At 40.6% G+C, this 15,517-nt stretch overlaps 1 protein-coding gene across 1 annotated transcript in view; it reads left to right on the top strand.

Annotated features, from left to right (window-relative positions):
• Positions 1–15,517, top strand: part of cacna1ha (calcium channel, voltage-dependent, T type, alpha 1H subunit a) — a 286,474-nt gene that overhangs the window by 103,872 nt on the left and 167,085 nt on the right. The window contains exons 6-7 of the mRNA XM_059654094.1: positions 7,144–7,236; positions 9,654–10,440. Coding sequence (XP_059510077.1) covers positions 7,144–7,236; positions 9,654–10,440 — 880 coding nt within the window. The remainder of the gene's footprint in view (positions 1–7,143; positions 7,237–9,653; positions 10,441–15,517) is intronic.

Raw genomic sequence — 15,517 nt, 5'->3', positions numbered from 1 at the left:
TCCCCCACTGCATCCCTAAACCAGCCCAGTTCACCCCCTCCCCCCACTGCACCACACAACCAGCCCAGCTCTTCCCCCCCACCCACTGCATCCCAAAACCAGTCCAACCTGTCTCTGCCTCCCTAACCGGTTCTTCCTCTCACCCATCCCTTCCTCCCACCCCCAGCCGCACCCCCAGCTACCTACTAACCTCATCCCACCTCCTTGACCTGTCCGTCTTCCCTGGACTGACCTATCCCCTCCCTACCTCCCCACCTACACCCTCTCCACCTATCTTCTTTGCTCTCCATCTTCGGCCCGCCTCCCCCTCTCTCCCTATTTATTCCAGTTCCCTCCCCCCATCCCCCTCTCTGATGAAGGGTCTAGGCCCGAAACGTCAGCTTTTGTGCTCCTGAGATGCTGCTTGGCCTGCTGTGTTCATCCAGCCTCACATTTCATCATCTTTACCAGGATGTTGCCTGGTTTAGATATTATTAGTTATGAGGAGAGATTGGACAAACTTAGTTTGTTTTCACTTGATCTTTGGAGGATGAGGGGTGACCTGATAGAAGCTTTCAAAATGGATAGACTGGATAATCGGAGTCTTTTTTCCAGGGTAGAAATGTCAATTAGGGGACATAGGTTTAATGTAAAAGGAGGAAATTTTAAAGCAGACATAAAAGGCAAGTTTTTTACACAGAGAGTGGAAGGTGCCTGGAATATGCTGTTAGAGGAGGTCGTGGATGCAAATACAGTATCAACATCTAAGAGGCATCTTGACAGATATACTGATAGGCAGAGAATAGATGGATACTGACAGTGTGGAGGCAAAAGTTTTTCATTTGTAAAGATGTCATGTATTGGGCAAGTTTAGTGGCTGGAGGGCCTTTTCCCGTACTTTACTGTTCTTTGTTCTTTATGGCCTGAGCTTTCCATGTGCCAAAGCTTTCTCCTGCAGCAGTGAACATAAGCAGCAATAGGTTGAGTCCTGTAATTGTTTAAGGGCTTCATTTGGTGACTTGTTGAGCCAGCTATCCATGTGTCAGCACACCCAGGGATTAATTAAGTCAGAGATGAGAAGATTACAGCTGTTGGAACCTGACACCCGTACTGCTGTGCAACAAACCCTTCACCACTCCCCCATCTTTACTTTGTGAGAGCATTTTAAACTCTGTCCTTCTCTAAACATCTTGGGCTAAGATCTTCAGTGCCCCACCAGGGAATCTGTTTAGTCTGAGCCTCCATGTAACACTTGCTGATGCAGTACTAACAGCTGTTGTGCCCTGAGAGCATCCTCCCCCTTAAGAAGTGCAGGTTGCCTTTAAAATGTGTAGACCAGTTGAACATTGCACTATGTCGTCTTTACAGGAGAGAGATTGTTTCCTTTGGGCATCAATTTAAGCTGAATGATAGTAGAACCGAAGTGACCAAAGGAAAAATGTTTCTATGCAGCAGTTAGAATCTGACATTTTTGGTGAAGGTAAATTCAACTATGATTTTCAAAACGGAATGTGATAACTGTCTGAAAAGAAACTATTTGCTAGGTTGTCAGGCTAAAGATTGGAGTGTATAACTGGCTGAGTTGCAGCATAAACAGCATAGCCAAAATTGGCCAATTGGTATTCTATTATACATGTAACCATTCTAGGATTTGATTAATCAATAAAGTGTGGCTCAGTGCATTGATCAAAACTACTTGCAGTGTGCTTAATGCACTGACTGGATATTTTAATTACAATAAGCCAAAGAAGCATTCGATTTCAAAATCTCAAATCAATTTTGCCAAGTGTAGAGTTGCTCTTGGTTCAAATTTACAGGCTGGTGAAGCCTCCAAGTTCATTTTTCAATCAATGTCGAGAGAAATTTCAAATTGAACTGACAGTTTTCCCTAATTCATGATCAGACTATCAAGAAAGCTGCTAATTCGACTGATTCTTGGTGCGAAACTTCCATAAATTGAGTTTTGTAATTGCAGAAACATGTTTCCATTGTATGTTTTAAATCAATACATCAACCAGTAATTATTTTAAGGGTGGTTAGGAAGCGAGGCAGAAGAGCATACTCACTTTTATATTTCTTTTCACTAGTTCAGCAAACTACACCATGATAATATTTGCATAAGTTAAATGGGTAATGCACATCTATAAAGAGGAGTACAACTGCTTGGTAGATTGTGAACAGATGTGCCATTTTGCCATAATGGATGTAATTTTGTTTCTTAATTGGCATCCACTCCATGCCCACACTTCTGTTGCAAGTTGCACTGGCTGCCATTTTGGCATGGACCAAACAAGAGGCATCCTTTATCCATTTTTGTAACAGGTTCTAGGCCGTTGACATATGCCAGTATTAACACCTCTTGCTCCCTGTGGCAACTTAAGCCTGTACTTGAAGCATCCAGCATCAGTGCTGAGAGAATGGGATGGAGTCTTTATAGGAAATGGGGTGTGAGGATGTATAGTCCAGGTAGCTGTGGGAGTCGGTGGGTTTGTAATGGATATTAGTGGCCAGTCTATCCCCAGAAACGTAAACAAAAATGTCGAGGAAGGGAAGGGAGGAGTCAGAGATAGACCAGGTGAAAGTGAGGGTCGGGTGGAAATTGGAGGCGACATTGATGAAGTATACCAATTCCAGACGAGAGAGGGAAGCAGCACCGATGATATCACCTATGTATCGGAGAAAGAGTTGTGGGTGGTGGCCGGAATAGGCAAGGAATGTTCCACATACCCCATGAAGAAACAGGCATAACTAGGGACCATGTGCGTACCCATGGCAACCCCCCTTACCTGAGGAAAATGTGAGGAGTTGAAAGAGAAGTTGTTGAGGGTGAGGCCAAGCGGAGGAGGGTGCTGGTGGGTGGAGATGGTTCAGGTCTTTGCTCCAGGAAGAAGCAGAGAGCCCTAAGACCCCCTTGGTGGGGAATGGATGTGTAAAAGGATTGAACATCCATGGTAAGGAGGAGGTGGCTGGAGCCAGTCACCTGGAAGCTTTGAAACTGGCGTAAGGTGTTAGGTGAATCATGGATGTATGAGGGTAGGGATTAGACCGGGGAGGAGAAGACTGGGTCAAGGTAGGAAGAGATGAGTTCTGTGGGGCGTGAACAGGCTGAAACAATGTGTCTACTTGGACAGCCCTGTTTGTTGATTTTTGGCAGGATGTGGAAACCAGCTATGCAGGGTTGGGGGCCTATTAGCTTGGAAGGGGATGGGGGAGATCATCGGATGAAATGAGATCCATAACCATAGTGGATACAATGGCCTGATGTTCCATGGTGCAGTCATGGTCCAGGGGAAGGTAGGAGGAGGAATCTGACAGCTAGTGCTCAGCCTCTGCAAGATAGAGGTCAGTGTGCCAGACAATAGCACCACCCTTTTTGGCAGGCTTGATGACAAAGTCAGTGTTAGATCTGAGTGCACGGAGTGCAGTCAGTTCAGGTTGGGTTTGTGCAGAGGGACAGTGAAATTGCGGTGACTAACGTCACGTTGACAGTTCTCAATGAAAAGATTGAGTGCAAGTAAAAGGCCGGAGGGAGGGGTCCAGGTGGAGGGAGAATGTTGAAGTTAGGCAAAGGGGTCTGTGGGACGGGGAGAGGACTCTTGTCCAAAGAAATGAGTATGGCAGTGAAGACAGCGGAAGAATAGTCCGGCGTCGACGCAGAAGGATAAAGCTGAGGCCTTTGCTGAGTACACAGCATTCAGCATTGGAGAACGGAAGGTTAGGAGGGATGGTGAATAACCGACAGGGGGTGGGGGTGTTGGGGGAGGGGATAGAGTCAGAGGGAAGGGGAGGAGAGGTAGGTTCCAGAGGGTCATGGGTATTTTTGAGTTGTTGCACCTTGTGGGCCTTGATGCCTGAAAGGAAAATAAAAAGTTTCACGATGAATGAGCTGGAGGATGAAGTGGAACTGCGGAGTGTTGCAGCCCTGAGCCAGCACGTTGCGATGCTGTTGGAGAGAGGGGTTGAGTGTATGCATGTGGCGCCACATGGCACTGAGTGGGGATCTCAGGATGCGGCGAGAGCAGCTGTCTGTAGAACGTTGAACATCGTGGAGATATTTGTGATCCTGGGAGGATTCAAAACATGAGGGATGAAACTTCAGTTGGAATCCACATGGGGTGGATCTGAGCTGGACGCAGTCACTGAGGAATGTGATACCGCTGTGGAAACGTGTTTTAGCAAATACTTGGTCAAACACCAGGAGCAATAGCGAAATTAATGTTGGTGTGCAAGAAGAAAGATGGGAACGGAAATCCCGTTGGAGAGAGGAGCAGAACTTCTTCAAGGTGGGCATGCCTGGAGGAGATGTGGCAGTGAGTTACATACTAAATAAAAACCAAAAGAACTGCAAATGCTGTAAATCAAGAACAAAAACAAAGTTGCTGGAAAAGCTCAGCAGGTCCGGCAGCATCTGTGAAGGAGAAAACAGAGTTAACGTTTTGGGTCCGCTGACCCTTCCTCAAAATTAGTCACTTAAGTTACTGCCACTTCCAATATCTCCAATTTCACATCTGACTCTGATATTTAGGCCCCTTGATCTGTACCCAGCTCTAACCTTCTAAACTCTCCTCCATTACATTGTGGAGTCCAGCCACCAATACTGCAAACACCTATGACCTTAGCAAATCACTTAACTGCACGTTGGCACATGAATGTCTCTGCATTGAACGTTCTACATGACCAGGAAACCTGAGAGGCAAAATCACAAGCTCCTCAAACCTTCCCATTTGAGAATTGTCTGTTAGAACTCTGCAGAGGTGGGGCTCAGAATTGAATATTACTGCAGTAGTAGGCCAGGCAGTATTGACTGAATGACATTATCTGTTCCAAACCTCATTTATTCTGCTTTGTGTCCCCCAAAAAACATGTGCAGACAACGGTAACCAACCAATGTAGAAGATAAGAGTGTAATGTTAAAAAACATTCATTAGGTGATAATTTTGCAATTAATTTATCTGATTTGTAGACTCTTCTAATTTTCAGTCAACTGTCTGTCAATGAGCTCTGGTGGTAACAATTTATTCAACATGAGGTTTCCACATGGGAATTCTCCTGTACATCGCTTTCGTGGAAGAACCAGAGAAGGATGGTGGTGAAGTTCAATTGATGAGGTATCATAGGAGGAGCTTCAGTCCCTCTGTATGTTACATGGAGGGCTTGTTATCAGGCTCCTTCTGATGTCTTAAGGTTGCCAATTATGGTTAGATGTTTTCCTAAGATTTTCATAATATGTGTTTCCATGCTTTAACCATTAGTTGGTCACTGTATCTGTTCGTTTGATACACAACCTTCCTATAGCAATTAGAAAGCAAAAGGCCTCATTGTTCTGATTCACTGTCTACCAAATAGAACATTTTCCCCATTGTTATTAATTATATACATGGTAAAGAGAAACATTCAAAGATAAAACTTTTTTTGTTTTCTTGATAATTTCTATTACAGATCTTTAAAAAAGAAAAATTAACAAAGTGATCATTGGTCCTTTAAAAAGTGACTTTGGGGAATTAATGGAAAATAAGGACACGGCAAGTGAAAGAACAAGTATTTTGCATCAGTTTTCGCTGTAGAGGATATGAGTGAATCCCAGAAGTAGCTGTAAGTCAGGAGTTGGAAGAAACGGATTAATACAGGAAAATTCCAATCACCCGTAAATTATTAGAGCTATGGCCTGACAAATTTCATTTTCAGGTCTTAAAAAAAGTTGCTTGTGACATAGTTCGTGTTGGTGTTAATTTTCCAAAATACCCTAGATTTGGGGAAGATTCCATTAGATCAGAAAATAGTGAGTGCAACTCCTTTATTCAAAAGATGGGGAGACAGAAAGCAGAAAACTTCAAGCTAGTTAGCTTAACATCTGTCAAAGGAAAGGTTTAAGAAACTGTTTAAAGACCTTCTTTAAAGCAAAATTCAAGGTAATCAAAGCTAGAGGTCTGCCTAAAAGGCTGCAATTTACAAAAAAAAGACTGTTGGTGGTGTCAGATATGCAGCCATCCTCTGCCATTGCGAATGTGTTTACAGTCTTTGTGAAGAATCATAAATGAACTTGGAGAGGGTAGTTTCACTCTTCTTTTGTTGACCATCCTATAGAGTGTAAATCCAAGTTGGTGTTACTCATTATGCAGTCATGTCACTGGACTATTAATTCAAGATCCCAGGTTAATGTTCTGGGGACACAGGCTCAAATTCAACATGGCAAATGGTGAAATTCAAATTGAATAAAAATCTGAAACAAGAAAGTAGTCTAAGGTTGACCGTAAACCGAAAGAACTGCGGATGCTGTTAATCGGAACAAAAACAAAGTTGCTGGAAAAGCTCAGCAGGCGTGGCAGCATCTGTAAAGAACAAAACAGAGTTAATGTTTCGAGTCGGGTGACCCTTCCTCAGGTTAACCATGTAACCATTATCAATTATTAAAACCGATCTGATTCATTAATGTCCTTTTAGACCTGCTATCCTTACCTGGTCTGGTCGAGATGTGACTCCAGACTCACTGCAATTAAGAATGGCCAGTTTGTTTTAGTTATTTAACCTATTTTTATAATCCGCCTGTTCAGAGATGTTATTATTTACCGCTGGAACAGGAACGACTTGAACACAGGCATCTCAGCCCAGCTTTAGAGTCACCACCACTGTACCTCAAGAGGGTCATCCCCAGGAACGGGCCAGAAATGCTGATGCTAGCCAGAGGCACCTGCATCCCTTGAATGAACAATAATTAACAAATGGTGAGATGGAAGTCTGGCCATGGATATAATTAGGCCTGCGCAGAACCCTCTCTAAAACAATATGTTTAAAATTATCATCTGGCAGGAGTCTAAACTGAATTCTATCTGGCTAGAACCTAAAATACTACTATTGATCCCAGAGTAAAAATGCTCTCTTTTAAAAAAGAAAGGATGAGAAATATAGATTAGATCTTTAGATTACTTCATTTTGATGAAAGTCTTCAAATAATAAATGTGAAAAATTGTATATGTACATTCATTTAGTAAAATCAGTTACAACTTTGAGTGAAGACAGAGATGCTTAATTACCCAATACTTAAAGTCATCAGATGTTATTTAATAGGAAACGTTATCACTGGTTTATACATCTTGAAATAATTTCTTGGTTATTACCATTCAAAATAAGTTATATGAATATAATATTTGTTTGCTTTCTCCTCAGGTTATTACCCTGGAAGGATGGGTAGACATCATGTATTATGTTATGGATGCACATTCTTTTTACAATTTTATATATTTTATACTGCTTATAATAGTAAGTATGTGTATTTTAAGAGCTTAAATTTGAATGTTTTCCTTTAATGGTGAATACCACAATATGCAATCGCTAAAATTTTACTTATTGGGATGCATTTTCAAATTAGACAGTGGACTAGAAAATTTAGATGATTTTTATAGCATATGGATAAAAGATAAAACAAACTTATTTATTTGATTTGATAGATCAAATAGAAGTTTAATTAATGAACAATGTTGACAGAAATGTATCATAATAATACAGAATCATAATAGTAGTAGTACCGACGTATCTAATAGTGCATGTTGTAAATTGTTTTGCACCTTTTTCACTCACTAGTTCAGAAATGGGTACTTCAGTAGAGGAACCACAAAAGTAAGTCAGAGCGCTGCTGAACACTAGCAGAATCAGCTGGAAGAGAAGGACCAGGGAACCTTGCTCAAGGATGGTGCATCTTTCTGCCTAGCTGTTAAGGTCAGGCCCAGATTTCAAGGGAAGAAAACAGTTTGACGATAAATTGTTGGGATTATTGGAGGATTGCCAGCAAGCATGGAGGAGTCTTGTAGCCATGGGAATGAAATGCTAAGTGCCATCAAGCATAACCTGCAGACAGCCTTGAATAGAATTTGAGTGTCATCTGTAATGCAGTGCTTAAGCAGTTGCCATCAGGCCTTATCCTGCAGCATTGGGCATGATAACTTGATGAGCTTGCCAGGCAATGACAATGTCATTAATGCCACAAAGGCTATGCGGCTGCAGATTCAAATGAATGGTGATAAGAGGCTTGAAGTATAATCTGTATAGAAGTGGGTTTGGCAAAGATGTTTCTCTCTCTTTTGTATCAGAAGCTCCATACTACTTCTCCACCATAATGCACAACGACAATCCAAGAATCAAAAACCAGGTTGGGCCAAACAGTTCCTATAGTGGCCGACCATTTGCAACCTGTAGAAGGGCCATCCATGATCCCTTCATAAAATGATCACAGACCAGCAGTATGAACTTGGCAGTCTTGACAGTGGGAATTCACTTAGAAAGGACTCTGGGACAGACAGATGGGCCTGGAATATCCATTAAAAGGGCAGCACCATGCTATTGTGTTAAACATTTGATAGATTTTGGCACATATTTTTCCACTGTCTGTTTGGCATGTTGAATGTATACAAACAGGAAAAACTAATTTTTGTGTGCAGATAATGTGGAAATATGAGTGCAAATTTGGCTAAGAGGTTTTTTCATTTTCATTCAACGTGAGATGGAATCCTTGCATGATTGGGGTTTGAGGATGGCAAGGAGCATTCCTGAGTTATAACCTGAAGAAGGCCAAGCAATTTCTTTAGTATTTATCAAGGGTACTTCTATGTCTCCAAATATGCAGCAAGGCAAAACAAGTTGAGAGGATCTATCATAGTGAGCAGAGATTAAGTTTAAAAGCAACATTCTGAAGTAAGTAATTGTAACACCAGTTTGAATAACAAGAGCCAAGCTGTTAGCTTGTGCTTTTAAGACAGCATTGGTGCCCTTTGAGATGGACAGCACAGGAAAGCTGAGATGGCAAATGTTTTTGAATGGCAGTTGGTCCTCGCTCAGTGATAATGGGAACTGCAGATGCTGGAGAATTCCAAGATAATAAAATGTGAGGCTGGATGAACACAGCAGGCCAAGCAGCATCTCAGGAGCACAAAAGCTGACGTTTCGGGCCTAGACCCTCTCTGATGAAGGGTCTAGGCCCGAAACGTCAGCTTTTGTGCTCCTGAGATGCTGCTTGGCCTGCTGTGTTCATTCAGCCTGACATTTTATTATCTTGGTCCTCGCTCAGTGCTTAGTTAGGACATCTGCCAACAGAGAAATCAGGCATTTATCTACAAGTAATTTACATTGCTGTACCACAATTTTGTCTGGCCACCTGAAAAGCCAAACAGAAAATTAATATTTGATGTCATTTCGGCAGAAATGAGACAATAGATGAGCTTCAACTTTTGTGTTTAATTTGGTCAGAAAATTAATGCTCTGTATTTGTCCTGTGGAGCTGTTGCATTGGAAAAAACATTTCCTTTATAAAGTTTCTTCTCAGGCCTATTGATGAGGAATTTGTTCGAAAGGCAGCATTCCAGATATTGGACAACTGTTTCTCCCACAACCATTAAGAAGTGTTAGGAGTTGCTTTCTTTCAGTTATGTCGATTTTAAAATATCAGCTTAATATAGTACTTCATACAATATTTATTATGAAGTAAGATTGTGGAAATTCTGAGATATTAATTCTCCCTTGAATCTGAAATGGGTTATTTTCTTAATGCCTTGGTTGCAACAAAACAAGATGATTTAATGAACACAATTGGAGTGATTGCCAGCACAGAAAAATGAATGCTTTTGCTGTCTTTGTGAATAAAAAATTGATGTTGTTTATTTATGTCTTTAAAAAAATTTCTTTAGGTTGGTTCATTCTTCATGATTAACTTGTGCCTGGTTGTCATAGCAACTCAGTTTTCAGAAACAAAGCAACGTGAGAACCAGTTAATGCAGGAGCAGCGAGCCCGCTTTCTTTCAAACGATAGCACAATTGCCAGTTTCTCTGAGCCTGGAAGCCTCTATGAAGAGCTCCTTAAATACATTTGCCACCTTTTCAGGAAAGTGAAGCGGCGGACACTGCGCCTTTACAACATTTGGCAGAATAAACAATGCAAAAAGGTCACCCCAAACAGTTCAAATGGTCAAGAAAGGAAATGGCGGAATAAAGGTCGTGTAAGGTCAATCCATCATTTAATTCATCATCATCATCATCATCATCATCATCATTACCATATCAGCAATGATAATTCAAAGGCACACCAGGGCAGTCCGCAACTTTGTGATATGGAGATGAAATCATTGCATTCTGGAAGTAAGCTAATGCTTCCTTCATCTGCATTAAACCATCAGAGTCCTTCTTCAGGTACTGAGTCGGTTCGCAGCATTTACCATGCTGACTGCCACTTTGAAGGCCCACAGATGACATACAAGTCTTCCACTACAACTAATGTTAAACTAATGACTGGCATTACACACCATGGAGGCATGAACTATCCAACAATTGTTCCACCCGTGACTAGTAGAAGTAGCTGCACACCAAAACTAAAAGGCAACAGTAGCAGTAATACACCCATCACTGCGGGCAGAAGGAACCCGAATATGAACTTGGCAGATTCCTTTGGCAAACTGCACCATTTTGTGGGAGGACATGGTAAGAAATGTCACTGTCATTTTGCAATGATTCTTTAATAGTCTTTTCAAAATTAATTCTGATGTGTTAAAAGCTGCTTGAGAATGCCACTTAATTTTACATATACACTGATATTTAAAATCCCTTAAACAGGAAAAATGAGAAGTTTTAAGAATAATACATACGTGTGACTGATTTCCTGCTTGTTTACTCCTTAGGGAGTTCCAAATGGTCGATGATTATAGCAAACCTCAAATTGCTTATACTGTATACTGCTTTAGTATACATCATGCTGGTTTTATTAAATTTGGGCTATTATGCATTTTGTTGGGTGCAGGCTGAGTTGAAGATGTGCAAGACCTGTGTACTTCTTATGATGATGACTACATTGAAGGATTAATAATCAGAACTCAGAACCTGAAAATTTAAGTAATGATCAACGGTTCGCAACAGAATGGTCGCTATACCTCAGCAGTTTTGAATTACGTCTCGGCTAAGTTTTGCTAAATTTCTAAAGGCCTTGTCTGCTTTACTAGCTGTGAATATTGATACCACCAAACCTAGTTATCATTTTCACTTCGCTAAAAGTTAAACAAACAATCTGCAACTCACAAAACCTCTAGAACATAAGTGTACAAAATATTTTTTAATGCAAACTCATTTCATTTATCAGTTCGGAAAATTAATCCATCTGTTTGCCCTTGGTAAACAAGAATAACACAGGAGTCCATGATTTACGAGCATCCAATTTACAAAGGTTGGCACTTACGATCCCATACAGGGGCATAATTTTAAACACCTGACAACAGAACATTTTCTGTACTTATGAATGGCTGCTTAATATCGCCCTGCATGCTGTTCCAACTTGCATACAAATCGACATGTGAGTGGACTCAAGAACAGAACGCACTTGCAAACCAGGGACTTCCTGTATTAGCAAGCTCATAGCTTCCATTATGTAGGGTTATTTATTTTTTGGTGGGAAGCTGGGATTAATTTCTCACCAACCTAGATGGAGAGCTGTTGTAGCTCTTGTAAAGTGCAAAGGAACAGATTCTGGAAGTTCAAGGTCACTGCTGGGTTTGGACTTAACTTGAATTACTGGTTCTGAAATAAGTTATTTGTCAAACAACCAACCAAGTCTGAAACAGGCTAGAGCATGTGTAAGGCTGGGCAAGCTACAGCAGTATTGACCAAGGAAAAAATTTGGCCCAACAGAGCAGAAGATCACGATATGGAATTGTACAGAATTTGTAACATGAAAACAAACTATCTATGTTGGGATTTAGATTATTATATATGTGGATGATTATACTATATATTTGATATATCCACATCATCCCTTTATTTCTCTTTCCTTCAACCATTAGCTCTTAAATGTTGACATTTTCCCTGTCACAGGATGAAATGCTGGAACGCCCTTCCCAATAGAACTGTGGATGTCCCACACCCTAAAGACTGTAGCGGTTCCAAAACCAGCTCACCACCACCTTCTGGTCACGTGGCTGGACAGCTGGTTTGTAATGCAAGGTGATACAACAGTGAGGTTCAATTCCTGCCCTAGTTGAGGTTACCACGTTGGATTCTCCTTTTCAACGTTTATCTCTCGCCCGAGGCGTGGTAAGCCTCAGGGTAAACCACCACTCGTCATCTCTCTAATGAGAGAGCAGTGCTATGGTCTGGTAAGGCTATGGTCATGTTATCTCATGGACAGTTAGGGATGAGCAATAAAAACAGTCATCCAGTCAGGATGTCTGTGTACTGTGAGCAAGAAATGCAAAATGCTCAAAAATAGAAGTTACTGCAAAAGCTCAGCAGATCTGGCAGCATCTGTGAAGAAAAAAATCAGACTTAACATTTTGGGTCTGGTGACCCTTCCTCAGAATTACAAATATGCTACACTTTATAACTGTCTTAGATTGTTCTACAGGCTGACAGTTTTATGGGAAAGAAGTCTTTCCACCCCTTTGTCATATCATCTTACACTTAATCTTATACATCTCCTAGTCTGAGAGTCCCAATTAGCATGTTTCCGTCATTGCATCATTTTAAACATGTCAATCAAATGTCTTATTAATTTCCAAAGCCAAAAGTTGTGAATATTGCTTGATGCATCTCCCAAAATAAGTGAGAGTTGACTATCTTTAGAATGCACCATGCCTGATAGACACAGAATTACAAAATTGTTACACTGGATGAGCCTTTGATTTAGTGCCATACTCCTGGCTCCACCACACTACTAGACAGTGTGGGTCCGGTCCGTAACTCTCTGCTTTGTGAGAACTTTTTTCTGATATCATATTTGCTCCTTTTGCAAATTGTCTTAGTATCTGTGATTTCACATTCTTGATCCTCTAATGAGAGGGTGATTTTGAAAACTTCTATTAGATCTCTTCTTAATCCTCTCTATAAGGAGAAGAGTGTCAACTTCTCATCCCTGGAACCATTCAGATGAATCTCTTCCACTTTCCGCACGTTGTATTCATATCCTTCAAGAATGTGGTCGCCAAAACTGTGCACAACTGAGGTATAATTAGTGCCTTATACCGTTCAGTGTAACCTCCTGCTCTTGTACTCAGTGCCACTATCGATATAGTCGAGAACGTTACATGCTTTTTAACTACTCACTATACTTGCCCTGCTACATGTGACGAGTTTTGCTCACATACACGCACAGCTCTGCTTCTGCACACTCTTTAAAATGGTGCCCTTTGTTTTATATTATATCTCCATGTTATTTTGACCAAAACGTATCACCTCGCACTTCTCTACATTGAGCATTGCCTGACATTTACCTGTCCACTATGCCAACTTGTCAGTGCCCCTTTATAGTTTCATACTATTCTCCTCAAAGTTTGCAAGGTTTCCAAGTTTTGTGTCATTGGAAATTATCCCCTGCACACCAAGTTCTCAATCATTAAAGTTACCAAAAAATATTAACCCCCTCCCAACCTCTGTTAGTTTTCACTTCAAGCCTCCCTCCAGCTTGAAAAGTATTTATCAACCATTACTGTGCTGCATCCTTGTTGCTACAGTTCTGTTTATTCCATAAGCTCTACATTTGCTCCCAGGTCTGCTGTATGGCATGGATCAAGCACCTTTGGAGTTCCATGTACGCCGCATTAACAGTAATGTGTCATTTCTCATTTCAAGAAGCTCCAAGTTAAACGTGATTTTATCTTAAGAAATCCACGCTGGCTGTCCTAATCAACTCACATTTTTCATGTGACTGCATTCTATACTGAATATCTTTTTCAAGAAGTTTTCCCACCATTGAAGTTAAATTGATTGTTCTTTAATTTTTGGGCTTAGTCTGGCAAAATTTTTTGACTGAAAGTGTTATACTTGCAATTCTCCAGTCCTCTGGAAGATTGAAAGCTGATTGATAGTTTCACAGCAATTCCACTCTCAATTCCTTCAGTATTCTAAGACAGGGGTGGCAGGGTAGGTGGTGTTCGGGCTCCCAGCCCATCCGATCCCTCCTGCATGACCAACTGCATCCTATTATTAAAATTTTATTTTTCTTCATTTTGCTTTTCAGTCAAGTTCATCTATACTTCTTTCTGTGGCTGTGGTGGTGGAGAGAGGGTGTGGGGAAGTGTTGAGGGCTGGATCCAGCCCATTCCTTGTGGCCATGATGGTCTTGGCTTGAGCAACCGTTTCAGTGTCGATGAATTGGGGTCCGCTCTTCTCTTCTGATGCTTTGGCAGTGTCTGCAGCAGTTAATTTGGAAAGTCAGTTGGTTCTCGGAAATTATGATGGGGTCCTCAAGAGCTGGAACAGTTTCCTGGTTATGGCAATGGCTGGAATATTAGCAGCAATGAGTTAGCTTTAGCAGAAGTGACATCTGGGTCCGGTCAGTGGTGGCAGCGGCTGGTTCAGCATGCTTCCTTGGTGTTGCAGCTTCAGGGACTGCTTTGGTGGTTATGGCATGTGGCAGCATCCTATGGCCACTTAAGAGATCAAGACAACTGTGTATGGAACCAAAAATGAAATTTGTCCTAAACTTGTATGATTTATTTCTTTTTATAATTTATGTAATTTAAACGGCACTGGCTTACAGAGACTTCATATATTTTATGTATTTTATTAAAAAAGTAACAATAAATTACTGCTGTTATTAAGTGAAGTTAATTGCAGTCCTCCTGTTCATCTCTAGAAACTGGACTCAAAACTAAGATGACATTTAATAATAACCTCACACAATAGTCATATCTGCAAAACCAATCATAAGGTTATTTTTAAAGAACGACAAGAAGTTTTGTTATGAGATTTATTTTTTTCAAGTATTAGAATTCCCTGATCTTTTAAGATCATATTTATGAGGAAATGACTAATTGGGTGGTTTCATATCTCTAACTTCTGACCCTGTTGTTTAATAAGTTACCATCTCGTTTCAGGTTGTTGCTAAACACATGACAAGTTTATTAATACCACATTCCCAGCTTCAAAAAGATCTTACCGGACCAACATTTGGAATTGTTATTAAATCAGTCTGTTCTGTATAATGTCTCAAAGTATTGTAATTAATTTGAAAGTAGATGTATCAAAATGAATTTCAACACAACATTTGAAAGTATAGATTTAGAGGCATTGAAAATGTAATGGAAAAGTAAATAAATGTTGAAGGAGAGAGAATAGAAATAAAGTGAAAAAATGAATTAGAATTTTTTTAAAAATCAGTCTTGGAAAGCAGGACATAGGTTTAAGTAACATTGATAGAATAGAACCCATGGCTAAAAAGGCCAAAGAAATAAGAGATTTGACTGTTTGCTGAAAACCAATAACTGAGAAATAATTTCAGAGATAGTAGGAACTGTAGATGCTGGAGAATCTGAAATAACAAGGTGTAGAGCTGGATGAACACAGCAGGCCAAGACGCCAGCCTTCCTGCTCCTCTGATGCTGCTTGGCCTACTGTGTTCATCCAGGTCTATACCTTGTTAACTGAGAAATAATGTTAAGCCTAGCTCACTGAAGTAAATGAATTTTGCATTTGTCAGCTATTGTATTGTCCAGATTTGTAACCATTATTCATCTGTGAAACCAATTAGCTCTTCGTTAGAACATTCCACTGGAAGCAATTTAAGAATGTACAC

Source organism: Stegostoma tigrinum, chromosome 23, assembly GCF_030684315.1.
Source record: "Stegostoma tigrinum isolate sSteTig4 chromosome 23, sSteTig4.hap1, whole genome shotgun sequence".
In the NCBI taxonomy this organism is placed as follows: Eukaryota; Metazoa; Chordata; class Chondrichthyes; order Orectolobiformes; family Stegostomatidae; genus Stegostoma; species Stegostoma tigrinum.
Note: the sequence above shows the minus strand (reverse complement) of the source record. Positions and strands in the feature narration are given on the sequence as shown.